The sequence below is a fragment of the Frieseomelitta varia genome, unplaced genomic scaffold (genome assembly GCF_011392965.1).
Source record: "Frieseomelitta varia isolate USP_RPSP 00005682 unplaced genomic scaffold, Fvar_1.2 scaffold_40, whole genome shotgun sequence".
Lineage (NCBI taxonomy): Eukaryota > Metazoa > Arthropoda > Insecta > Hymenoptera > Apidae > Frieseomelitta > Frieseomelitta varia.
In genome coordinates, this window is record NW_025110146.1 from 639,127 (window position 1) to 666,857 (window position 27,731).

The 27,731-nt window shown below is 34.8% G+C and overlaps 1 protein-coding gene across 2 annotated transcripts; it reads right to left on the reverse strand.

Annotated features, from left to right (window-relative positions):
• On the reverse strand, positions 1-27,118 carry LOC122531430 (synaptotagmin 1). Of its 2 annotated transcripts, none has more exons than XM_043659353.1 (9): positions 26,739-27,118; positions 7,751-7,871; positions 7,510-7,632; positions 6,063-6,208; positions 5,883-5,975; positions 5,112-5,306; positions 4,801-4,977; positions 3,863-4,114; positions 1-2,707 (listed from the first exon to the last, which is right to left on the reverse strand). In XM_043659353.1, the coding sequence occupies exons 2-9, from the start codon at positions 7,866-7,868 to the stop codon at positions 2,513-2,515; spliced, it is 1,299 nt and encodes a 432-aa protein (XP_043515288.1). In that variant the 5' UTR covers positions 7,869-7,871; positions 26,739-27,118; the 3' UTR covers positions 1-2,512. The 2 variants fall into 2 exon arrangements, with proteins under 2 accessions (XP_043515288.1, XP_043515287.1); XM_043659352.1 differs by having other exon boundaries at positions 5,883-5,981; positions 26,739-27,117.
• Positions 27,119-27,731: the final 613 nt, after the last annotated feature.

A 27,731-nucleotide genomic window follows, 5' to 3' on the forward strand; every position in this document is an offset into this window, starting at 1 on the left:
TTCAGTCGAACTCGAAGCTTCAAGGTCAACGATGCAATAAAATATATGAATTTCTTTTCATAGCAGTCAAACTCAGTTAATACTGTATAAAGTCAGTTTCCTCTTCTAACAATTGAGTTTATCTTTTCTCGAAGGATACATATAAGTATATAATATATATATATATATTTATAATAATAATAATAATAATAATAATAATAATAATAATAATAATAATAGGAGTAGTAGTAATAATAATAATAATAATAATTAGAATAATGCTTTGTAGATCTCCGGACGTCCTCGTAATTACTTCGATCAACTTTGGTTTGAATCTCTCTTCGAATCGTATTTCCGTGTTCTCAATTTTTCTCCTTCTTTCATTTTCTCCTCTCTTTCCCTCCAATTCTCAAGGACACACAGAGAATCACCGTGGACTCGTCACTACTTTGCCTTTTGCTTTTTCACTCTGACGTTCATTGTCCGAGAGACAGTTTAACGGAACGGCAACGCAAGTTATACAATCGGTAGGCCCGTTACATTTTGAAAAAACGATAACAGTATCTGCATATATAACACGTGGTAAATATATATATATATATATATATATATAATATGTATATATACCAATATGTTTACAGTACACGCGGTGTGTGAATACTTCGGAACGAAAAATGCGGAATCGGTGCGGGGGAGGGTGGGGGGGAATCGAGTGGCGAAAAACCTGTGTGCCATTTGTTTTCGCAATTCGGCGATCTCGCAATCTTTCACCGGGCGATTCCGCAGTTTTCAGTTTCAAGAGCTTAACGATCGAAACGACACGTGCCTCCGTCACTCGCGAACGAGTTGCCATCCGCAGCCATCGATTATAATTAACACTTTTCTCTCTGTGTGTTCGCGAAACAAACAAATCGTGAAACGATATCGTAAATTAGTACGAGTATTATAATCGAAGGGTGCTGTTATAACAAAAACTATCCGTGGCACATTGCCCGCGAGCGAGACCGTGTTGCGTGTTTTCTTGCTCGTTGGAAGAAATTTTTGAATTTCCCGCCAGTGCGTCCGTCGTTCGTTTCGATCGGTTAAGGTCCCCTGTACAGGTAGCGCATAATCTAATGTCGAAGATATCGCGATCGAAAGCATTGCACTTGTTCTTTCTTTCTTTTTTTTTTTTTTTTTTTTTTTTGTAGGGAAATAATTCAATCATAGCCTCTACAATTACCATTCTCACGTAGCGAGAAGCGAAACGAATATATATATACGTTTGTCATTCGTAAAGACAAGCAAATGATTTAGAAAAACGAAACTTCTGTCTTTCCTTTTTTTTTCTCTGTGCAATTTTTTTTTGGACACGGACACGATCATCGACCTGCATACACGAGATATGGCATTTTCAAATGAAATTGTACTCGCGTAATATATGTATATATATATATATTTCCCGTATACTATATACATAGAATATATAGCATACATTTATATATTTATATATAATATATAATATCTAATAAGACTGACATCGTTCGATATCTTAAATAAACGTCTTATCAAACGTGCTTTCAATTCAAATCGACGACAAGAGAAAAATTTATCGTTGCAGACTATGTCGATATCGGAACTCACAGTTCAGTGGAAGTCAAGAGCGCTGGTGTTTCGCGAAAAGAGAAAAAGAAAAAAAACAAAAGGGTGTTCAATGCTTCGTCTCGAGATACCTCGAAGAGGACGCGTTTACTTGAAGTCGTTCAATTGTTACATCTACAGAAAAAGGGTTATGGTAGATAATATACGTATATACAAGACGCTACACTCCATGAGAACATATTATCATTTAATACTAAAACCTTTTCTGGTGGTATTTTATTGTTGTTTAATTTTTAATAATAGATTATTAATATCTACTAAAGTATTTCTTTATATTTGTTTCTTATATTCTCTCTCTCTCTCTCTCTCTCTCCCTCTCTCTCTGCATTTTATTCTCTCACATTCTCTCCCACTCTTTCGCTCTGTCTTTCTCTCTCTCTCTCTCTCTCTCTTTCTCTCACATCTATATTTCACTTTTACTCTCGTGCACGATTATTTTTCATCGAATAAAAGTCGATCGATTACATCGGGGGAGATCGTTGCATCCCACTTGCTCTGTTTTCAATTTTCTTTCCTTTCCTCGCACGTTCATTCGCTTCTCTCTCTCTCTCCCTCTCTCTCTCATTTTTGTTTCTTTCTTCTTTTTGCTCGGATAAATCCTGCATTCTCGTTACGGTACATCGTCCACGGAAATCGTTGGAAAGTAAGTATATACATATATATATATATATATTTATGTATATGTAATAATATACATATACATACGTGCATATATATATATATGTATATATATATATCTATCTATAGAGTTTCTCAGGTGGGGGGCGGGGGGCGAAAGCGAACGAAATGGAACGAAACGGAAAAAAAGATAATGCTTCTGTACATTTGTCGCAACTGCTTAGAACCATTTGGTGTGCATTACCTTTATGCTGGACATCCCTCAACGATCACTTTAGTCCTTCTTGTCGCCGTCTTCGGGATCCTTAAGCGTGTGCCATTGAGCGATAGGACGTCTCGGGGATGCCAACATGTCGGACCAGTGTCTCAATTCTGTTCCACTCGCGTTGTACCCCAAGACGACCTTCCCAATGGGTTCTGACGTGCCGATACGATCGTAGTCGACTACCGTGACAACCAATTGCACTTTCTAAACGTGAAATCACGCGTTAGTGCATTAGTCTTCTCACGTGGATAGGATTTATTTTTCTCTGGCCAGGACCTCCGAATCGTAATATAATTGTCGCAAGAGGAAGCTTTATTAAATTAAGAAAATATATTGTCGATCAATCAGCGGAGCAATAATACGAGAAATATGCGAAAGTATGCGTGATGAAGAATTTATGATTCACTCTGAAATCTAATAGTCTACTAAAACAGTGAAAGTTTTAAGTAGTAAGTTAGAAGTTTGAAGTAACCAATATTAAATAGCAAAAACACATAGCTTTTAACACACTTTAACAAACTTTTAAATTACTAAATGTAGGTGAATTACGGCAGAATTTTTCATAATTTCAATGATGGAAAAATATGCGCCTACGCGGCATAGTGACAGGCAGCTTCTTTCGTTGAACTTACATTGTTTTGATTTAAAGTGGACGTTCCTTCTTTAGACACGGCTGACCCTTGGCTCAAAGATGCATGCAAAGCGTCCAAGCGTAATTTTCAAGCTGATATGAGAGAAGCTAGCAACTCTTCACGCGCTTATAATATAACAGCAGAACGTTTGTACATTGTAATATACACGTATTACGATTCGGAAGTATGGCACTTTCGCAAAGTTCGTTCAAATAGATCAACAGACCCTTCACAAAGTGCCCTTTGGTCCCTTTTTTATTTAAATGACAAAACGTATAAAAATCATGGAAACATCCTGTTCAGTTTTTTTTTTCTTATAAAATAAAATTTAGAATGTGCACCGTATATGATGACGTATAATAAAATTGTTTACCCGATTTGATTGAAAATCGGCACCTTGTGAAAGGCTTTTCACGAACGCATTACACACGGATCATTTCATCTCGTTTTCAGCAACTTCGTTTTCACTGTATACTGGAATTTAAATCATCCGTTTGCAATGGTATCGAGATATTTAGCATAAATGTTGGTACAAGAATATGAAAAAATAAAATTTATTGTCGTGGCTCTTGTCTAAAAAGTAATTCGAAAGAAACAGTGTGCTAAATTGATGTAGAAAAATGTTAAGGTACGTGTATTGTTACTGTTACCTGTGTCTGTGGACTGTATCAATGACGGGGGGAACGAAATAAACGGACGGTAGTAGAGAAAATTCAACGATTCGTACCTGTATCTGTTCGAAGGGTACCTCAAACGTGAATGATTCGTTGTAATACGGATTGAGAGTGCATTTCTTGATCGACGTCTTCTTCTTCTTCAATCTCTTGCCGTTTTGCATCAGTGCGATCTTCACGTAAGGATCTGACAGGCCGCCGACGTCCATTTTCTTCAGATTCTTCGCTTCCAGGATGACCACCGTTAATTTACCGGCCGTGGGTACGTATCGAAGCGAGAAGCAAATGTCACCCAATTTGTTGTCCTGTAATTGATCAAGCTTTCGTCAGCTTTGTTCGCACGTGAAGATTGTTGAAACGGTAATTTCGAAACTAACATCAGGAGTCATAATCGTAACATAGTTTTCCATACTCGAACGGAAGTGTTAGAGACGATGAAAGAAGAATTTGGATAACAGATCGATAATTATCTTTTCGTCAAAAATCAAACAACGGAACTGAAAGGGCTATGAGTATTTCTTTTTTTTTTTGTGACTGTTTAATTACTTTCTTGATATAATTCTTTTAATAAAATATAATTATATTTTATATTTAATATTAATAATAATTATATTTAATATTATATTTAATATTAAATATAATTATTATATATAATAATATTATAATTAATTGTATTATACAATTATAATATAATAAAATTATATTTTATATTTAATATTAATTATATTATATAATATAAATTTTAATATAATGTAATTCTTTTAACACTTTCAAGTAATTCCACGATAGACAGTCATTGTTCTTTAATAAAATCTTATATTTCGCATGTTCTGAAAATACGCAAAATTACGTATATAACAAAAGATAAAACACGTATTAAAATTACGTATGACCGAAGTATTATTATCGAATAGCAATGACGTTCCTTCACAGGAGTTCCTACTGTAAAATCATCACTCTAATCACTTCGTATTATGAAATATAAATTTACCTGGCCACCCTCACCCTCGACGCTCTGCAGTTCTCTCCATTCCTCGATCGTCTGAGCAAGATCGACTTGGCACAGAGGAACCTTCACCTCGCCGATCTGGTCGTGTTTGGAGAACCTGTCGAAGTCGAAGATCGCGAAAACTAGCGTCTTGTTCATAGCCTCTGCGTATGCCACACCCTGAAAGAAAAAGGAAACGAGTATATACGTTCGAGTCGATTTTTCACAAAAAGAAAGGAGCGGATTGTGCTTCGTTTGAACGAGCCGTAACGAAACGTAACGAAACCAGAACTCGAGGAGAAAACGCGACTGACCTTGAACGTGAAAGTCTCATTGAAAACTGGACTCAGCGTTTTCCTGTGCACTTTCGTCTCGAATTTCTTCTTCTTGTCCGGTAGCAAGTAAACCTTCACGTATGGATCGGATGTGCCACCCATGTCTAAAGCTGGCAGCTCCTCGGCTTGTATCACAGTCACTGCCAGACTGTTCGTGTTGAAATCGTACTCGAGCTGCGAAAGAATCGATTCATTGATGTATTCCATTGGAGAAAAATTCATTCACGCACGAATAACTCTAAGTATTTGGCCATTTTCGATTTCACCCACAAGTCACCAAGTTATTCAGCTTTTAAATCAATAATTGTCAACGGCAATTTTCAAATGTCTAGTTTCGTGTTGAAAAAAATCTACGTGATTCTATCGTCAATGAAATAAATACGATATCTCGTGAAAGTTTTCATGGAATTTACGGAATTGGTAAAATTAAAGTCTGGTATACACAGAGATTACAGAAATATTTATTGCAAACGTATATTTTGTAAAACGTTAATATACAACATGAAGCATATAACAAGTGTTAGAGATAGTCCCAATAAATATTTGTACAATGAGAAATATACAATTAAATATGTTTGTCCAACTGATGTATTTTCAGATTCATAATGAGCAAATGTTCTATAAATGTTCAAATACTTTCGCGAGCAACTGTATGTAGATGTTTGTCAAACAGTTTGAATTACGAATTATGAGGACTTCTTTCCCAACGAAACGCGAAAGAGCCGACGAGATGGAAAAATGGTAGCCTACCTTATATTGAAGCTTCCCAAGTTTCACCTCGCTCTGTTTACTCTCGCCTTCGTCCGGTTCCTCAGCGTTGTCAGTTAACTCTTCCATATCCGGCTGAACCTTAACAGATCGAAGTGGATTCCACGAGTGTAGAATGTGCGTCTAACATCTACATGAAGTCACGGAACACCGAGTACGTACCTTGTCCTTGTACGTGCTGCCTAAAAGTTGCACGGACTTGAGGTCCACCGCGCCCTTCAGCCCTTTCTTCCCATCCTTGGACCGCCTTTTGCGACAGCATCTTCTGATGCAGCAGAAGCAGATTCCAAGAACTACTACCAGCACGGCTACTCAAGCGAGAAAGGAAGAAATCGAAAGACAGCATTAAAAAAAACTGCCAACTCGGATTGGAAGCTCGGTTGTTTTATAAAATAGCGTCCCTCAACAGAGTACCGTGCAAAAGTTTCAATTCTTGGATCATGAAAAATGCAGGGATTCGAAGTTCTTGAGTTATTAAAAAAGACAAAGATCTTCAACTCTTCAGTTATAAGAGGATGTAGGAATTTTTACTTTCTGAATCATTAAAAGTTAACAAGGATCTTCAATTCTTTAATGGTGTGAGAATTCTTTATTTCTCGAATTATTAAGACTTTGTAGTTCTTAAATTTAAAAATACTGAAGAATTTGTAATTTTCATATTGTCAGGATTTTCACATCTTCAATTATCATGTGCACAAGAGTTTTTAATCTTTAAATCTAAGTTAAGAAGAAAAGAATTTTTTAATTCTTTTAATTCTCTAATTATCAACGACATAAATATATTTAGTATGTAACAAGAATCTTTTTATTCCCATTTGTTTAGCGAGCTGAAACTTTTGCATCGTACCTATGTGCCTATGTTGCATGTATGCAAGCGAAATTTACAAGCGCAAAAGCGATTCTGTATCTTCGGTCTGTTTCCTTTCATACTAATTTGGTGTTACTGCTGTTGCCTGTATAATGAATGTAATTTTAATTTGTCACGAACTACATAACTACATAAGTAAAAATATAATGTGGCGTGTTCGAGTGTTTGTCAGCACTTAATGTAACTGAAACAAAGAAAACTTGTGTGATTAATGTTGTCCATGTTGGAGCATGTTATGCGATGTTCGAATTTTCTGAAAGAGTAAAATGTGTCAATTGTTTCTCAAATATTCGTATTTCATTCATCTAGATATTAATTCTTGAATCTCATCGAGTTACTTGAGAACTTTTATTAAGTAGTCAAAAAATGGATTGAAATTTCTTCTAAAATAAAGTCTCTCTAGAGTATGAATTTTCTAAATAACTATATTCTTAACGTTTATAAATGTATTATACACACTATACATCTTTCCAATTAGAATTAAATTTGTATTTAAAAGGGAATTCCAATTGAAATGATAATTCCAACAAAAGACCTAAAGAAGATATTCTAAAAATTATTACAATTATTACAATTATTAAATCAGAAAATTTAGCTCTCATCTGTAGTCACTCATATGTTAGATACTGTTTTTAATATTGTTTCATGTTTCATTTCAATTCTAAAAGTACAATTTGTTTTCATTTTGCGTGGCGCTAAACCTCTCAATCTTAAAGATATTAATCGTTCGTTTGCTTTTACCTATTAAAATCGCTACTAGTCCCCATGTTGGTATTCCCATTTCCTCTGCAAGCTCCTTGCCGAGGTTCTCCACTTGAGTCTCAAAGTTCTTCCCTGCACTCTCGGTCACCGCCATCGTGCCAACTGTAAACACGATTTACACAACGTTAGCTGTTGCACGAAAATGAAAAAAAAAACGCGACACGATCTTTGTCACAAAGACAGAAAAGCAAAGAAAGATTTGACGTTTGAAGTCATTTACCTTCTTTCACCTCCTCCTCCGTGGTCACATAAATTTTTGTCGTTAACTCGACGTTATCTTCCACCGGCTGCGGTTCTTCCGGCATCTTCGCCGCTTCTCTTTTGCCGATCATAGGCATTTTCTGCAAAATCGAGCTATCGTTAGACATTTGTTTTAAATTTGTTGGAAATTTTAAATTCAGATTTCAAAAGAGACATTTTTTTTCTTTCATTACCGTGATATACACGTACGCGAATGAATAATTGCTATTATCTGACGTCAATTTATAATACATTGTCAGTTCATCAAAATCGATCTAATTACTGTCGCGTGATAATCACCTTCGATTTTGTGTAATTACAGCTGTGTAATGATTTTTACCGTTTGATTATATTTCTTACTACGTAACATAGAACGTAATTTCTATACAACCAGTTACAACAGAAATGGTTAGTTATTAGCTTAAAAAATAGAATTCGGTCCTTTCGTCTGCAACGACCTTGCAATAATTTGAGACTAAACGATCAGTTAACTCTTTTAAAATTAACTTCTTTGCAACAGAGCAACATATAATGGTTTCGTTACTATTATACGACCATTCCAAACAAATCCAAAGCCTTTACTGCGTCCTTCTTCCATCATTGTCCCAAAAGGTCATCTATACTATCGTCCAAATTCTTTATAGATTTACTCCTCGATAACGATTTAAACGTTCTAATTTTAATTGTTCAAACTTTCGTTTCAGTTCTTGAGTTGGCTGCCTTCTTTTGCGCCCGTCCAACATACACTTTCCTTCAGCTGCTTTTTTTTTTTTCATTTAATTTCAGTACCACTTGTTCAAACGCAACAAAACCGAATCCTCGAGATTTCCCGTCATCTCTGATCATAACTTTCTGACTGGCGATGGTCCCATATTTTTCAAACATTTCTCTAAGTCTATCATCCGTCATGTCTTCCCCGAAATTCTTTACATAAACATTGGTGAACAGTTTAGCTTCTTCTTTCAATTCCTTGCCACGTTTCTTTGCCGGGTGTAAATTTACCAACATATACCTTTTTTTCATTTAGCAACATGCCATTATAACTTTATCAATAGGTTTGTTTGCCGTTTCTTTGCCAGTTCAGTTTCAAAATGGACAAAACCATAACCTTTAGAAACGCCGGATTCATTTTGAGCTACTTTGCAACTAAGTGTGTTATAGATGAAAGCATGTTGCTTTGCTGTCTATGTTTTTATCTAAACTTTTTATAAATACATTTTCAACACCAAATTTCGGAAGAGATGGATTACGAATAGGCTGTCCCTTTGTCATATCAAAATTCATTGTATCAAGTGTTCATTTCGCGTCAGCAGATTGCTGCAAGTCAACATAAGCATATCCAAGCGAGTGTTGTATCGAGAGTATGGGCCCAGCCGATGAAAACTTCTCGAAAAGCATCGCCTCGGCGCAAATCGCAGAAGTAGAGTGACGCCATAGGATAATTAGATGCCTCTCGGTTCAGTATTTGTAGTATTCCCACGTCTTACAGCTGCTTAAGTTGAAAAAATTCTATGGTTTTTGGTTTATCTCGTTCCTTCAATATGGCTTGCGTTCTTCCGACCACGTTCCTCTTTGTAACACGATGATTATTATGTTTTCCCACACGTTTCGCGGTTTTACTTACGGCTCTTTTTCGATTTTTTTTGTTCGCATTTTTATAATTTTTATATTTCTTTTTTTATAAAAGTGTTATTTCATGAATGGAAGTGAGTTGTGCGACCTATTTTGTAGAAAAAGGAGACACAGCTACTCTCGTTGCAGAAGAGGCCAGTTGACTCTTTTAGAGTGCAACACTAGAAAGACCAACGTTACAAAAAATAACAAATGCTTTTTTTTAAATGAAAAATATTAATCAAAATTATGTAATTGTTTATTTAAAGCCGGAAAAGTAAGGAATTGTATAAAGAACTTTTATTCAACCATTTTTATGTAAGTATATTCTGGTAGATTTAGCTCAGAGTTTTGATTATCATTTACATATGATCTTGAAGCACTGTAACCAAAGTATTGGCACGAACTCGAGTAGCAACGCTTTGAATGCATTCTCTCTCTCTCTCTTTTTTTTTTTTTTAATGTGTGATGGACTCTAATGGAAAAAAAAAACAACCTTCTTTCGTGTGAAACTCACTATCGAGATAAAGCTCGCAATGAAAACAACGAGAGGGCTGAAATTCTATTCTCGCTTGCAATTTTATTCCGAAGTTGCGTCGCTCTTTTTGTAGAGTCCAAAATCCGGGTCGTGCATTCCGCGAGGCAAAATTCAGCTGAAGGAGAAACGCGGAATAAATTAAGCTCGTTTAATTTTTAATTCGTTCTGGATCATATTAGAGAAAATTAGGTTCGTCGTAGACCGACTTGAACTTTTAAATTCATTCACGTTCGTTCAAACTGAGTCTAACTTTTCTTTTATTTTTATTCATTGTGTGCCATCAATCTACGTAGATTGTGGGTCTTTTAATTCATTTAAAATCCTTCGATTTAATTGAAAAGAAATGTTCTAATTTTAACCGAGGTCTTTGATACATATTCAGATGTCTCGTGCCTCATTTTAGATCCTTCTCTCTAACTCTTTTTTCTTAACTTTATTCGTGATAATTCTTTACAATTACGAATTCATCGCGACCTAATTCATTGGTAGATATTCTCAGTTTAGACTTCTTTTTTTAGCAAATGTTTGATTAGTTTAAATTTTTCAGCGAATATTCAATGCCTGAGAATGAAATATTTTTATCGTGACACTATCTCCAGAGGATTAAATATTTTTATTATATTACATGGCATAAAATCTCCTTCTTGGAGCTTGTAATTTTATCTGGCAATTTTTGTAATTTTTGAAGGAAGGGCTTTTTAATAACTGAACTGTCAGATGCAGTTGAATTAATTCACATCGTGGTTAAATGCCACGGATAGTTGCTGCTCGCATTGATCGGGAATTTTAACTGAATTGAATTTCACAACATTTCAAAAACAAGTTCTATTCTCTCACATTCAATGAATTAGAACAAAGTACAGAATCTCATTTATTCACTTCATTCAACAGTATCGATATTCACAAGCCTCTACACTCGGTTATACGCTTCTTCGAAACATATTCAAATTACTTGTGTCACCTTTTGTCAATAAAAAAAAAGAAAAAAAATTCCTTTAAGAATTTCCCTTGCAATTAAATCACTCATCGATAATTTCAAATTGGTACCTCGAGATCGTCGTGTGAATTTCACGAACACGCGCATTCGTAATTTGTATATTTATGCACATTTCAAATACAGTACAGACATCACACGTTTTGTTGAAATTGAACGAAATGTCGCGACAGAGGAAACAAACAATGGGATATGATTAATTGCTGTTTCAGTGTCATGTTTTTCTGGTCATTAACGAACCGGACCACAGTTTCACACTACAAAGGCCAGCAGTCGTTAGTTTCCGATATTTCTCTGCGAGATTTTGCAATCAACGCTGCGCTTCCGCATTTCGTAGATTAAGTTTTCGCATGCGTATCGTGGTTTCCAGGATTTATGATATAATACCAATAACAGCACGCTATTATACAAATTATATTTTTATCCATCCGTATGAATACTCGTGATGCATGACATTCGTAATTACGAATGTGAAAACATAAACGAGCGAAAGCAGAAAAACAGAATTAATCTCTGGTGTAACGTAAGTTGAACGAATATTTCTCATTAGCGAACAGACGGTCCATTTTTGCAAAGTAAAGTGCTATTTTATGATTCGAAGAAATGCAGAATTTTCAGAATATTGGTGCATCTTCTTCTCTATCAGTGTTTCAAATTATCAAAATAATGCAAATAATATATTGCATTTCAGTATCGTGAATTTTGTTTGTTAATTCTTTTTTTTATTAATATTCATACTTATTCAAGCTTGTTTAATTTTGTTAAAACGAAATAGCCAAGTTCTTAATAAAAGCTTCGATATACAGCTAGAAATTATTTTTATATTAACAAAAAAGTTTCAACTATCTAGTTTATAACTTTCTTGGAAACAATCATTCAAATTTACAATTTTGAATTAAAAATTTTGTAGTTAAAGTCTTTGATCAACCACTTTTCACGTTTGCATTTTTAGTTTTAGTCGCAAAATTATTTAATTATTTAATAAAATATATTGCACGTTTGAATGTGCTGACGTTTCTAAAGCCAGTCACTTCATACGAAACAATATAATAATTAAAAACCACTATCGTTCCTTATTTTCAAAATGTTTTCGATATTTAGTTTTTAATTTTTTACATGGATCTCGAAGAATTTATTGAGAAAACGGGGAAACCCTAATCAACTCTAACAACTTTGCGTTTAACTGTGACGTGTGTTTGTCTATCACCGGAAGTACCGTGGCATTTCCACTCTTATAATTACTATAGATACGTTCTATTTCACACAGATGCGAAACAGTCGCAATATATACATACATACATACATACATACATACATACATACATACATACATACATACAAAATCTTTACGTAAAGTATAGGATCCGTGTGACTTTATGACACCGTTTAAGTGACCTTGACTGATCAATTGACTTTAAAATCGAACTTTCTTCGTCCTTACTTCGCTAGCAATCTTCCTGAATGCGATTCCTATTTGATTTTCATTAACTTCTTCCACAAAGAACTATTCCTCTCTACTATATAATTCCTTTCGTCAGATCTTCAATTACATTTAATAGGCAAAACAATTTTTCACCCACCTTCGCAAAGATGTAAACGTCCGTAATTGATTTATTAATTCTAATGTTGTGTATGCTAAAGATGTTGTATAATATATATACATGTATACAATATTATGATTAATATATAATTAATATATTTTAATATATATTAAGATGTTGTATAATATATATATATATATATATATATATATATTTATGCTAATATTGTTATATATATAATATATATATATAATATATTGTTATATAATATATAATATATATTTATGCTTATATATATAATATATATTTATACTAATATTGTATATGTTAAGATTTTAACTATCTCGATAATTTTCTAATAACTCATTTATTTAATTCCCCCGACGACTGTGAACGAAAATGAATATCAATTTCATTGCAATCCTAGTATAAAATTCACTCATTAGTATATTTTTCCTCAACTGCCTCGGAGAACACCTTTTTACGACGTTTTCCCAACAAAGTTAATACTTGGAAACTCGTTCGCAAAGGGTGAGAAGTATAGTTCCTCTACAAAAGAGGAAGATCCGATGGCGCCCTGTATTTGTAGAAATAAAATGGCTCTGTGCCAGGAACAAGGACGAATTTCTCCATCGTCGTCTAGAAAATGTCACCTTGAACTTAATCCAAGGACATAAAGGGGAAGCTGTCATTGGAAGGAGCCGCGTGGGCACGCGTTAAGGGGGAGAGAAACCGCCGCGGAGAAGGTCGATGCGCGAAGACTATAGCACTGGAAAGAAAGGAGAAGCGGTGAAGAGGAAAGCAGAAAAGCCAAGGGAACGCGAACGCTATGGTCTTTTCAGAGAAAATTGCAACTAATTGTAAGAATATAGCCCGAAAGTCTGTTCGTGTGCGCGATAACTTTCTCCTCTATCTATTTATCTATCTGTGGTTATTATCATTTTTTTTTCCCCTCGATCAACTGTTTTCTTTTATGTTGCGGTGACGTATATGCATGTATGCATGTCTCTCGTGAAATATAAAAATCACGCATGACCACGTTCGTTTTTATTTCACTTCATTTATGCTCGTTTTATATTTCATTTTATTAGGACTGACAGATATGAAATATTCTTCTCTTTTTTTTTTTTTTTTTTGAAGTTTTTCTTTTCTAGATTTGAAATCAATAAGTTCAAAGATGCAAGAATCTTTCAAACGTACATAATAAATCCGTGAAGATCATTCAGAAGATCATCAACACGCTATGATAATTAAATTATTTACAAAAAGGCTTCAACGAACCTCGAGTCAGTCCAAAATCCGGAATTACATTCGCGAAACTCAATTTCATTCCGCCCACTTTTATCAAAGTTCCAGCGAGATCGTTAAAAGTCATCTTACGAGCATCTTACTTCCTTGTACTTTCACGGTTCAAAAACTCCGGCAACTTTTCCTTGTTGCGTCCAATCAGGTTCGTTAGTCAGTTAATGTTACACTGTGCGTATCTTGATTACCGGTTACGTCAGCGTTTATCGTGACGTATTGCACTGGCAACGGAAGCATCGTGTTTCTATATTGTGATTGACGGAAATTGGATTTTATATAAAATATCATAGGTAAAAATGTCAGATAAATCGTGAAATGATAGGAAACGCATGCGGGAGAAATCGGTGGGCGTGGCCAGCTCGTCACTGTCTGTGCATCGATAAGGTTACGCTACTTGCGAGATTTTCTACTTAAAGTTGGTTCTCGGTTATTTCCTGATATCGAAAGAACAACGATTCCATTTGTTGAGATTAGGTATTTATTACTAATAATATATAATAATAATTTATTATATTTTTATATGAAATTTAAATATGACTATTTATCTATACAGGCATTATACTTTAGTCATCTGCCCTTTGTCCATAAAAATATTGTATTATAGTTAGACTGCAGATGCTTATGCATTTTTGGAAAATTTACGAAATACATACATATAATGCATGAAAATATATAAAATTTCCAAAGTAGAGTACTTACAATATTTCTGAAACGAAACAAACTTAATTTAATTTAGTTAATTTTAATGATTATTATATAGTACGACACGCGACATAGGTATGTTATTGCAACTATGGATAAAAATGGTATGTCTGTGATTTATATTTTCTGTGCTATGATTCTTTCATGTATTTTTTACACTGTACAAACGTTGTACCCTAGTTCAATTTTGTCTGTACAAATATTGCAGAAAGTATGTCTCGCATGAGATTTCAAACATTTAATAGAGAAAGAAATATATAAAATGTATAAAATATCTATTTAAAACAAGATTACGACATTCAAAAATTCTACTCTATTTAATTATATTAATTGCACGAAAATACAAAAGAGCAGTAAAAATTCACCTCTATCAATGATGTTTTCGAATAAAAGCACGAAATTATTCACAATTTCGAAGTAGTCAATGTTGCAGAATGAAATTCCGTTAATAGAAGAATAAAAGAAAAATTGAAATTGATGAAGTACGTTCGCTGTTCTGTCGAATTCATTTTCGTGAGCGTTGCATACGTCAATGAAAATTTTTGAAATTATCAATTATTATTATCAAACGTAGCCGACGACTATGCAGCTTAACGACGATTGTGAACTGAACGTTTGTTAATTATGCAACAATGTCGGACTTTCAATTATTATCAATAATATGAATTATTCGATTATCAAAGTCATTATTATACTAAATTGGAATTAGATAGAATTAATACCAGAATTAGGATTAATACAGGAATTAAAATCAGAATTGGAACTATGTGTGGTAACCTTGTATAACATCTCCTTTTTGCTTCTTTAATTTTCGTTTCTCTTTCAATTCTTATTCTAACTTTCAGTGTAACAAATTTTGTACTTGTATTTCTTTTACATTATGCCGAGTTTAATTATTTTGTTATTACTTCTTTCCAACATCTTTTTATCTTGTATTTTCATATAACTTTGCGTCCATTCCAATAATTTAACGTTTTACAACACATTTTACTGCAATCCAGAGGTCGAATATCGTTTGCTCGTCTCTTTGAGGAACGAACATTTTATTAAAAATTTAATTCACTCCGTCCAGCTGACGTTCCAATGTTATACGAATAATTCACGTTTCTCAGCCTCGACTAAAAATCCGCTCTTTTATTTAAAAAAATTCAGATTCGTAAATGAAATAATTTTCTCTTTCCCCGGAACAAAATCATAGAAAGAACAGTCGACAGTGAATTCGCGAAAAAAAAAAAAAAAATCAGAGGAAGCACTCGCGTTATCAATCGCGGTAGATCGTACGTTTTTTCATTTCACCGATTCGTATTGGCCTTCAATAAAATTCGATAACGCGATAACGTAGGCGCAACACCGACATAATAATCGTTATCGTCGCGGCGATACGATAAACTGACGTCAGACACGCGTCACCCACGCACGCAACACACAGTTCCTCGGCGTTCACCACGAGCCGACGACATTTATTCTTAGAATACAAAAGATACGATGGATATTGCCGTTTCATCCTTTTCCTCCCATCTCTTTCGTTTAATTTTACTTCATTGTCTCCTCGTTTCAAGAATAATCTGACACTGTCAAGGACACACTTGGACACACTTTGGAAACACGTTTGCTCCCTTCTCTCTCTCGATCAATTCAATTATTATTAAGATAGACGAAAAAGGTGTGATGTGAAAGATGGAGAATTCGGCTGTTTCTGCATCACACGAAGATTAATTTAGGAACATTTGGCAAAGCGTGGACACTTTCCATCTTCCTTTGATTTATTACGAAGAAAAATAATTAAACATGTAGTAAAATAATTAAACAATAATTAAACAAGCGTATGTACGTCTTTTCATATACAAATATGCGAGCGTATATTGCTTGTTTTCACGTAAAGTTTGCACAGCTTCGTTCATAAAAATTCTCTTGCCGACATACGAGGTTGAATAAAGGAATGAATTGGACAAAGTGGTTCGTCTGCTCATAAAGCATGCTTCCTTTTGAATCATAAACAACTTCTGTTTTTGTAAACTTGAGATAAAGTAAATATTCTCAAAGCGAAAAAAATCAGTTTTTCCTTGATCTACAATACTATGCACGAAGAGAATGCAAGAAACAATTTAATGAAACAAAAAGAAAGAAAAATTCGTAATCCTGTTTTTACTTTATTCGTTCGAGGTAATTTAAAAGATATTTAAGTTATCAAGTTAGTGAAAAAACTAATTACAATACAGACAGATTCTTTTTGTAAATAACAGTAACACATGTCTTTTTATACTGTCAATTATTTCATGTAATCGACAGTCAACTATTTTGCAACTAATCAGAAATCATCGTGCAGCATTTAATAATCGTATTATTTGTGAACAATTATGAATTTTATTATTTCAGTATTTTTCAAATAATTCTACAAGTTATTTCGTAATATTTCGTAATAGCCAAAGTATTTTTGTAAACGCTACAAAATAAATCGTAAATTATTTCACAGTGTTCAGTGATCGAGGTGATATTTGCAAATAATTGACTTTTTGTTTATCGGCACGTGTAACGAGGAATAACCTAATCCGCGCTTGAATATGCAGGATCGATAACTAACTCTACGGCATCGTGGAAAATAAGAAAGATACGTGGGCAGCGACTTAATGCGCGGTTCTCCGATGATCATAAATCACTTTGGCACGTAATCGTGTCGTCGATCTTATTGCAGTTCATAAAAATCGGTGGAAAGATCGCGGCGCGCGTCGAAACGATGCGAGCACTCGATAATCTTACGTCAATCGCATAGTTGTTTGCCTTGTGCAAACAAACGATTTACATTGTAAATTTCCAGCGTTTCGAATAATTACGAGAGGCTAGCGTCCGTTTGAGTGAGATGCCATAAGAGGATGCGTTAATTTTGATTTAACGGGACGAAGTTCTTCGTTCTTGTCTAATAAAAATTAATCGAATGAATAAACAAGCTTTCAATATTTTATTTGTTATCTATGACTGTTCTAGCCAGTCACAGATATATACACCATCGTGCATAAATAATTGAACATTTATAATGCAATCCTACTAAATTAATAAATCCTTGATATTTTCGTTACGTTCCGACAGTTATGATTGACGAATTTTAATATCATCTTTCATCCTTTCAACGTGCACTTGCTTTCACAATCGTTCTGAAATTTCAACAATGAACAGACATACTTATTCTTCTTACCAATATGTTTGCTGCGCATGTTTAGAACAAATTAAAGAGTCTCATTTGAATTGTATATTTCATATCGCGATAATTTAGAAATACTACGTTTGTCAAATTTCACACTCAAACATTTGGACATTTCACGCACCTTTATCAATTTGAAGCTGATCACTTTGAAGCGATTAACTGTACATATTTTTGAAATATGTATTACAGTCTAATCTTTCTAATCTTTCGTTTTCGATATTAAAAAAAATATATATCTTTATATCACATTAGAATACCCTTTTTTTTTACATTAAAAAAAGATTATAAAATTGTATTAAAAAGGATTACATTTTCACGAGAAAATCCTTTATATTTAATATATAGTTGTCTCGCTTGAAAGGGAATAGTATTGCACAATGAAATAGTACGAGGATGTAAGAACACATTGTTACGGCGTATAATATATTACTATTAATATATAATTATTTTTTATTATTTATTAATATATAATATACGGCGTATAATATATTGCTATTAATATATAATTATTTTTTATTATTTATTAATATATAATATACGGCGTATAACATATTACTATTAATATATAATTATTTTTTATTATTTATTAATATATAATATACGGCGTATAATAATATAAAAATAAATAATAATATTATTAATATATTAATAATATATAAATAAATAATAATATCATTAATATATTAATATATAAGTAAATAATAATATCATTAATATATTAATAATATATAAATAAATAATAATATTAATAATATATAAACGCGTTACCAATTTTAATGGCGGCGAAACCTATAGCCTCTTGGCTACTGTGTCGCGTTACAATTGCGTAGGTGCGAGGGAGTGTCGTGTTCCAAGGGTTTCACGTGTCGCTTAACCCTCCGGGGATCGGCAAACCATTTAGTCGTAATGATAGTTTCTCGCCACGATCGAGCCTCGTATCTAAAGTTCCGGGACAATTGCATCGATTTCTTAATAATCGTTCGTTTAACCGATGTATACTTCGTGCACACTTCCTTAATCAACATCCACCCTTTTATTTGTGGTTGAGCCGATGCCCCGAAAAGTTGTTGACCCGTCCTGTCTCTTTCCCATTCTTTTCCTTTAGAGACATACCTTTTATCTATTTTTAATGTTTCATGCACTGCGGATCTTTACGTATTCGTAGAAAGTAAAGAGAAATGAAACATACGGAAAAATATATATGTGAAATATTCACAGGTGATTTCTGTAATATTTCGGTACGTTGGATTTACAATTTTCCATCTGTAAATTTCTTATTATTGTTATTTATAAATTGCAAGCAAATAATATTTACAATTTTATAATAAATGTAAAAAACTCGAACTTTAAAAAAAAATTGTACTTTGTAGTAAGTATGTTATCTGTGTTTCTCGACAGAGAGCTTGAACTTGAGCTTGACTCTAGAAAGTTATTTGAAATCTAATGATAGTAAGAACGCTTTCCTTCTGTGAAAGGAGGAAAGTTTTGAAAACAACAAAATTGTACGAACAGAGGATTGTCTAAATGAATATTTGTCATATATATATTTCATAAATCTTCCACTGACATATGATATTTAAACAAGAAAAGAAAAAAAAACTGAAACCCTGCCTAAATTATCACTACCTACATGCAGATTACAATAAAAATTTAATAAGATAACAATTAATTTCATTTCGAATTTTTAGAATTTTCCGAAAACCCGAGAAATGTTAAAACTGTTGGCCAGCGAGCATGATAAAGAAGAAGAGGAGTAAGAAAATATAGAATTACAGCGTTAAAAGTTATTCCTGATCAGAATTTTCGCGCAGCAAATAAAATGGAGAATTCGTCAAGCTCGCCAATTATGTTTAACTTTGGAATGAAACGAGATGGTTCGTGAAATGATGCAGAGAGGAGAGTATGTGGCTCGTGTTGCGCAAGCCTCGTGCGGTTCCACGTCTCTTTTCTATCGTCTTATATGCTCGGAGAATGTCTAAAATCAATAGGGATATCTTTCAATAGGATTTCACCGCTGCGCCTCGAATATGTCTCGCAGTTTCATAATGCTCGCAGCGTTTACGAGCTTCGCCGATCTTCTTTATCGTTCGCTGCCTAATGGCCGGCGTAAATGAACTTTACTGTGGCTGAAAAATCGCTGATAATATCACTACAGCTGCGCACTGCAGAGTTCACTTCGATGAACGGTTCCAGGGAATTCTGTAATGTTACTGTTATTGACAGACTACCAATAAATCTCGGACATTAATAATCTTCTAACATCGTTCAGGTACTTTTTGGTAATATTTCTGAGTTCAAGTGTTAATATTAATTAATATTAATTAGGTATTAGTTTAGAAATAGATTTCTTGAAAAGAAAAAAGAAATGTTTTCTCTGATACGTTTGATTTGGTGATTTATTAAGGCCAGATATGTACACGTATTTTAAAGAAAAAAAAAAAAATAGTTTTTTAATACTGTTTTATTTTTTAATATACTCTAATGTGAACTATGCTCCCGATATGTTCTAACATGTACTATTTTCGAATTTTAATGATTTTTCTTGTTGGTGGATGCTACGTATTACTCATACGAAAATGAGTTTGAATTTTTATTCGAACGACTCTACTCTTTCTCCATTTGTGAGCATACTTGACGTTCAAGTGGAATCCTCGTGATTTCCTTGCAGCAATTATATCACTTTCTTGTTAGATTGATTTAATTTCTAGTTAGTCGAAAAATCGTTTCAACGGAATTCAATAGCCCGACTTTCCGTATGTGTTCTGGATCGTCGTGGAATTTAATATTAACTTTTACCGTGAAATCTCGATTTCCACTATGTTAACGTAATCCAATATTCGTTGAAAGAAAAAAAAATATATATGGCAGAGTTTCGTGACCGACAGCACTCTGTATTTTTTAAATATTGCTACCTTGCTTTAGAGCCTCTAACTGAAACATCGTTTCATTTTATCCATTGTTGTAATTCATTTGCATTTACTTTAAATAAAATTGATTCAAGGATACTCGTGCAGATTACATTTTATATTAAATGTTTAATGTTACTGGTTCAACCAAGTAATTAATTTAGTATTCTTTAAAAAATCTAATTAAGAAAATGAAAGAATGCGAGATGAAATAAATGACAAAAATATTAAAATATAACATAAAGATACATAAAATAATATATAACAAAAATAAATGAAATTAATTGTAACACAATGCCAAAAAATAAAGAGAAATTTATTTTGCGCTGAGTAATTTTAATTTTCGTTATGTTTGAGGAAAGAAATTCGCTATTTTTCATAAGAACACAGCACACTGTAAAAAGTCCAGGTGGATTAAGGGCTTAAAAGTGAAAAATGAGGGAAACTGTTTCAAAGGAAGTGCTCTTTAATCAAGGAAATCGCGCACATTTTCTTATCTCATCCGTAAGCTCCATTCGTTACGTCCATTTCTTTACGTCAGTTACAATAAATTGAAGCAACTGTTCTGTGTTATTACATTTGTAATTGAAGGCAAGCCGCAAGACAAGCACGAGTTTTCGACATTGCGATTCTCTTTGTAATTGGCTACGTGCTTTCAAGGAGTGAAAACACTTGAAAACTAGATCAAATTGTCCCTTTGAGAATAAAGAAAATTCTTAATACAAGAATATAAAAGAGCGAGTCAATTCTTAACTTTAACTTTTAGAACAGGTGAAACACAAAGAGAAACAAAATGAAAATTGAAGGACTACATTCGATTTTCGTTTAATTTGAATTAAATTAATTTCCTTTAATTTACCTCTTTAACCATTCGTTAATAAAAATAATTTAGTTTTGATAATTTGATACAATCTCGCCAATCTATACAGCGAAATTGAACTCAGATGTCAGAATTTCGATATTCGTGTAAAGACAGATATTTCGGTTTTACGAACAGAACTAGGAAATGACAATACCTATTCGTTTTTTTTTGACACGTATTGTAAAATTCATGAAAAGATAAAAATAAAATATGAATTCGAATCACCCAAGCCAAGAAGATCTGTAGCTGGAACGCGTATATTTCGAGCAACGTTTGTAAATCAGTATATATAGAATCTAGACTTTGTATATATACCTACATACATACATAGACGTGCTGTAATATATCTATAGTACATTTGTGGATACAAGAGAACCGCTGAAGCACGAATCGATACAACCGCGTACTTATAGATAGTGGTCCAATAATATTAACCACCACTTCTCCAGTCTTTTCGTCTATAACTGTTCAGATATTCCTACGTTTCCATTCTAGCCGAGTACAGCACTTTTTTACGTGTTCCGTCGACATCGTCACGTCACGATATAATTCGACGTGAGATGGCTAAAAATGATCTCGGGCGATTTATTTCTGTATGACAAAAATTGCTTCGACCTGTTTGACTGTCTTTCGATCCTCTCTTTTCCTCGCGAATAAAATATTATTTCCAGTATCTTTGAAATAATGCATATAATATAATTCAATATTTCTCTTGCGTAATATTTTCTTTTTCTTCGTCTTACGAATGAAAAAGTTTTGCTTGAAACATCGTGTGTATATATATATATGTCTAACAAAATATATGTATATATATATATACACATCAGTGAATAATTTGAAGTACGTTAAGATTTTGAAAAGAAATAACAGCGTTAAATATTTGACTTCTGTTAATTGTGCTTAACGAAAGAAAAGGAACCATCAAAGATATAATATAAACTCCCGAATAAATATTTCATTCGCAGTGCTATCAAGCAGCTACAAAAAGAAAAGTTTTTTTAAATTCAAATATTCGAAATTCTCAGATGCACGTGGTCTGACTATACTGATCACATTTATACACTTATATTTATTACAACTATCATTTTAATGCCCGTTACTGATTATTACATATATAATAATAGATATAATGACTATATCTATATTACATAAGTTTCTATCTCGTCAGAATTGAAAGTGACAACTGAGAGCAAGAAAAATTACAAGCAAAAAAAAAAAAGAAAGACCGACATGATTATTTTCATACCGTGAATTTCTTTCCACGAAAAGTGCAATCTAAAATTAATTGATAATTGATTTAAAAATCTAAAATGTCAATTCGATGGACGTATAAAGGATAATTTCCCGCAGAATCCTTTCGTCACTGTAACGAGCAATTAGTTCGGCCTGCAATTAATCAAGGCGAGTCTCAGCTCTCGAAACACGGAGAAAAGCACACTCGATTTCCATCGCCATTACATCGACGTGACGTTTTCGTCGATTTACTCGAAACGATACACATTCGTTCGTAATTTCAATCTTGTCGGCGCATCGAGAGATGATACGTTAATTACGTTTAGAGCACTATCCCTCTTTGTCGTAACTAATTCACTCCGATACGAACTGCTGTCCTTTAAGATAACGTTCGTTCGACTATCGACTGGCCTAGATCCTTCCCAACGCGATGCTCCCAGCGCGATCATCGTTCAATTATCCATTCTCTGTGCTTTGATTCATCCTCTGTTACATATTCCAATGGGAGTTTCCCTTCTCGAACAATTTTTCCGTCTTCGGTCGTGGAATCTCGTCGGTAGTATGAAAATTGATTAAAAAAAAAAGAAAAAAAAAAAAAAGAAAGAAAAAAGTGGAACGAATTAATTGCTTGAAGTTAAATCTTGCAGCGAAATGGCCAAGACACACGTACAATATTTTTACATTACAAATGTACTTTGAACTCTATGAGCGATGTAAAATCGCAATCAAAACAGAGCAATTTGTGAAATTGTCAGTTCGCTAGTGTTTCCCTTCAGTTGGCATGTCATTGCGCAAAGAAGCTTACGCTAATTAGAATCTCTCTTCTCGGCGAATCTTTTCGTCTGTTCGCCGAAGCATTCCGTAATGGCGCGAAGAATGAATAATTAACAAGCAACTATTTACAAGCTTGCGAGCACGAAGTTCACAGGTCTCGTGCACCGGTGAAATCCCCGCGTCGGGCTAAATTATTTTCAACGTTTCTCCGGTAGATATTAATTAATAACCAAGGCGTAGTAATTACAGTTCGTTTTCCGAATAAATTCATTTCCCTTCGAAAAACCTTCGACGTCTCAACGAGCGAGCAATTGATGCCAAGAAATCACGGAAACTGTGCATAGAGCAATTATTTAAAACGGTTGGAATTAATACTCCACGCCGATTGAATTTCGACGAGTCTCGCGTGTCTGTTAAATTTTTAATTAAATTGAAATCTATATGCCCGATTATGTTGACGTTAATGAGACAATATAATCGAGGACCGGTCAGACTCGGTTGAATTACGCGTTGTACGCAATTTAATAGCGTTTAAACGATTAAATAAAGGATGCACGTGTGAAATGCGCAAATTAAAATGGAAATATCTCGTCCAGACGCTGATGTAGCGAAATTTTTCCGACAAAACGTTTTTTGCGGCGAAACGCGATGCTAAAATTGAAACAAAATAAACGGGGGAGAGATTGTTGTGCAATAGCTGAATGTGCCGATCGTTTTTCAATAACACCGGAAATCACTATGTACGCACGAGTCGAGGACATGGAAACTTTTGTAAAATTTTTTTCTTTTCTAAACAATGAGACGTTATAAATATCGTTTCAAGAGCGTGTATGTGCGGATGAAAAGTAATTCAATGTGACGAGAAAATACGAGGTATACTGAAATCATGGAAATAGAATGTTAAATAGAGTAATATAATGACTGTAATTAAACGACGTTGAATTATTATTCGGTTGGGTAACAAGTTTAATAAATTAAGTACGTGTCGCAAAAGTTATATAAAAAATACAAGTGATCGACGTTTTTGGAGAAAGTCAGTGGAGTTAAGAAATATATATTTATGCGGTGCAATGAATAAATTACCACTTAGCAATAAGTAGATTTTGTTTTTCTTATAACGTTCTGTTCAAACTTGTTCAAAACACGAGATTCCCTCAAACGAGGCAGAATGCAATAAAACACAACGAAGGTAAAATTTATTCGACATCAAACGCTCTTTCTTTATACGACAACTCTAACGAACTCTAACGATCGTTTCTAGCCCGACCAAAAGTAAACAGACCAAACAAATAATAATCTTCGAAGCCTTCTCTACCGTATTGCACGAGCTCGCGTGCAAAATCTGAATTCGTGAAATTTACCAGAGAATCTCTATCGATCGCCGTTATCATTCACCAGGAATCGTGCATCCACTCAGCAACGACGAAAGTGGGTGTCGACCGCCGCCAAAAATCCTGACAGCTAACAAACCTGAACGAGGAAATGAAATACAAACGTGCCGAAAGATTCAAATATCAATTCAGATCCGCGAGTCGAAAAACAGCCGGCCATCTCGAAAGTATTTACATCTCGGTTGAAAAGTGTGACAACAGAGGATTCTGCGAGGGAGAGAGAGGAGGACTCGCGAGTTCATCGATGTCTCCTGGTTTCGTTTCGGAAGGATCGGTAACCGGGTCGCGACGTGGAACAACACTTGAGAAAATTCGAAGGAGAAAATTTCACACACGCCGGGTGGCAAATCGATTAGCCAGGCTTCGCCCACGTTTTTCACTGGCGAGTGGCGCGTGCTGACGAAGAAAGGAATGAAACGAGGATCGAACCCTTTAACAGTAATTTCTGTTGGATTGTAAATTACTTTTAAAAAATTACTTTTATAAATTGTATAAATAGGGTACTTGATTACGTTTTGTACTTACGTATAATATATTGTTTTATATTTATTGGCAGTATATTTGATTGTTGTAGCAAGTTTGATTTGATTTTATCGCAGTAAATTTGATTGGAGGGGGGTTGCTCGAAGATAATCTGAAAATATCTCCAATTTAATTTAGTTTTAAACTAAGTTATAGTTGAGAGTATCGCTGATTTTGTGGATTATAGACGACTATCGTGATTTACATTAGGCTACTAAAATTGAGAAAATTTCGGGAATTGCAATATTAAGTTTAATTCTAAAAATAATCCTATATTTATTAATTTAATTTAGTTCTAAACTGTTACGGCTCAACGATCCAATGATATCAATTCAAAATTACCAATCAAACAGTATCGTTAGGTTACAAATAACTGTACTAATTCATGATTCGATTGCTGAAATTTCCAAAATTTTATTCCATTTCAAGTTGGAAATTTTCGAATGTAACGAGGATTATAGTTCCCATTGGTACTAGTCAAGAGTTACTTAAAAGAGAAGGTTCACGAGCTGATGAATCGAAGGAATACGATTGCCGATCGATCGACATGGTCGACTGGTTTGTACGTGATCGCTGCGAAAGCTGTCAGTCGCAAAGAAAAATCACCGGGCTATCGCGAGGGAAAGAAAAGGGGTGGGGAACGGTTTCTGAGGGATGGACGAATGACGAGGGACATATCGACGAACACGAATGACGATAAACGAAGAAGTCAAAGGTAAAAAACGAAGGGATAGTTTCGAAACGACAGTGGCAAATGTCGAGCGAGGCCGTTCTCGAATCAAGTGACCGGGGACACGCTTGCCTGTTTTGCATCATCATTAAGAATTTTCTACTCCCATTACTCTTACACCATTCGCTCTAGGATCTCTCACTAGATGACAGTAAGAAATATTGCAGAGTGAAGAAAAATGTGAAAGCATTCTTTCCACTTTAGGAGGTTAACGAAGAAATACCGCAGATATTGATTCCTCCCGAGGGACAATTAAACAAATCCGTAATCTGTCTTTGAAACACAGTTCACCTATCTAAGAACACCTATTTGCAGAGTGACCATTGAAATGGCTCCTTCGACCAAACCCCTGAACTTTATCACGTCGATAAAACGAAACTCCTCGGTTTACGACTCAAACCCGAGAGGAAAAGAAGGTGGAGGACATCGAAGAGACAGCTACCTCTTAAGGTAGCTTAGGAAACCGTACAACTTCCCTTCGTCCGAAATTCCTCGCCAGACCAAACTTCCACCACCGAACAAACCAAATATCACCAAAAAAACGAAGGCGAAAAACAAATTAGACGATTAGACGTCGAACGAATATAAAACGGCGGGTGGACGCGGCTGTCCCCAACGAGGACAAGGGGGTTGCTCTCGGCGGAAGGAAACGGTACTCACGATGATTGTTCGTCGGCTGCCTGCTGTAGAACGGGGGCTTGCGCTTCCTCCTCGTTCGCCGATTGCCTCTCGCTCTGCTCTCGAGACCTCGACACCCGACCTCGGCAACGAATTGGAAAAAACGAGCGTGAAACGTGACTTCTCGCGTCCGACGACGACGACGTGAAGGGAAGAGAAAACACACACACCAGGAGGGGGGCGCGTTTCGCGTTTTACAAGCGCATCGTTATACGCCCTGCGACATCGACGACGATGTAGACGGTGGAAAATCTATCGGTGGCACGGGTCTCTCTCTCGAATCGGTGGGACACGAGTGCGCCTGACCGGTGGCGGTGTACGAACATGGCCGACCAAGACGAAATCGATAAAACACGTTACGTTTTCCGCCGTTTCGAACGGACGCCGACGCTCTGCGCCCTTTCCGCCCCCCCCCCCCCGCCCCTTTTCGAAACGGTATATGCGTGCGCCGTAGACGTCGCAGTCGTCGGCCACTATCCCCCGATCATCGGCGCAAACGTTACCCGTAGACGACGATGAGGACGTCACGACGATGAACGAGGGACGCTCCATGCCCTCTACCTCTCGTTCGACACTCCGAATTCGGTCTGAATGATATGTCGATCCGTTTCGGGACTTTTGGTGATTCTCGTTTTTGATTCTTGACACATTCGACTTTTGAATTCGTGGAAACGTGGGATCTTCTTCCGACTCGGTTGGATTTGTTGGATAGGAGTTTGGTTGAATTTCGTTTCACGTCTCTATGTTTTTTTTCGAGCCGTTCTTTTCCTCTTTTTTTTGACAATTTTCCGTGATTTTGTATAGAACGAATATAAAGTTTCATTTGGATTTAAGTGGATTCGACCAAGGTTTGAAATTCAAGTTTGCGTTTGTACAAATACGTACTCCTCTTTACGAGTAATAATACTAGAACTACTGAAGTCAGTACGAGCCTTTATTTAAGTCCTATTTTTTTATTTGCGTCTTTGGTCAAAG

Coding starts and splice junctions, on each gene's coding strand:
- LOC122531430 (XM_043659352.1), bottom strand. CDS start 7,868: ATGCCTATGATCGGCAAAAGAGAAGCGGCGAAGATGCCGGAAGAACCG. Junction 7,633..7,750: donor GGAGGAGGAGGTGAAAGAAG/GTAAATGACTTC, acceptor TCGTGTTTACAG/TTGGCACGATGGCGGTGACC. Junction 5,982..6,062: donor GCAGCACGTACAAGGACAAG/GTACGTACTCGG, acceptor CGATCTGTTAAG/GTTCAGCCGGATATGGAAGA.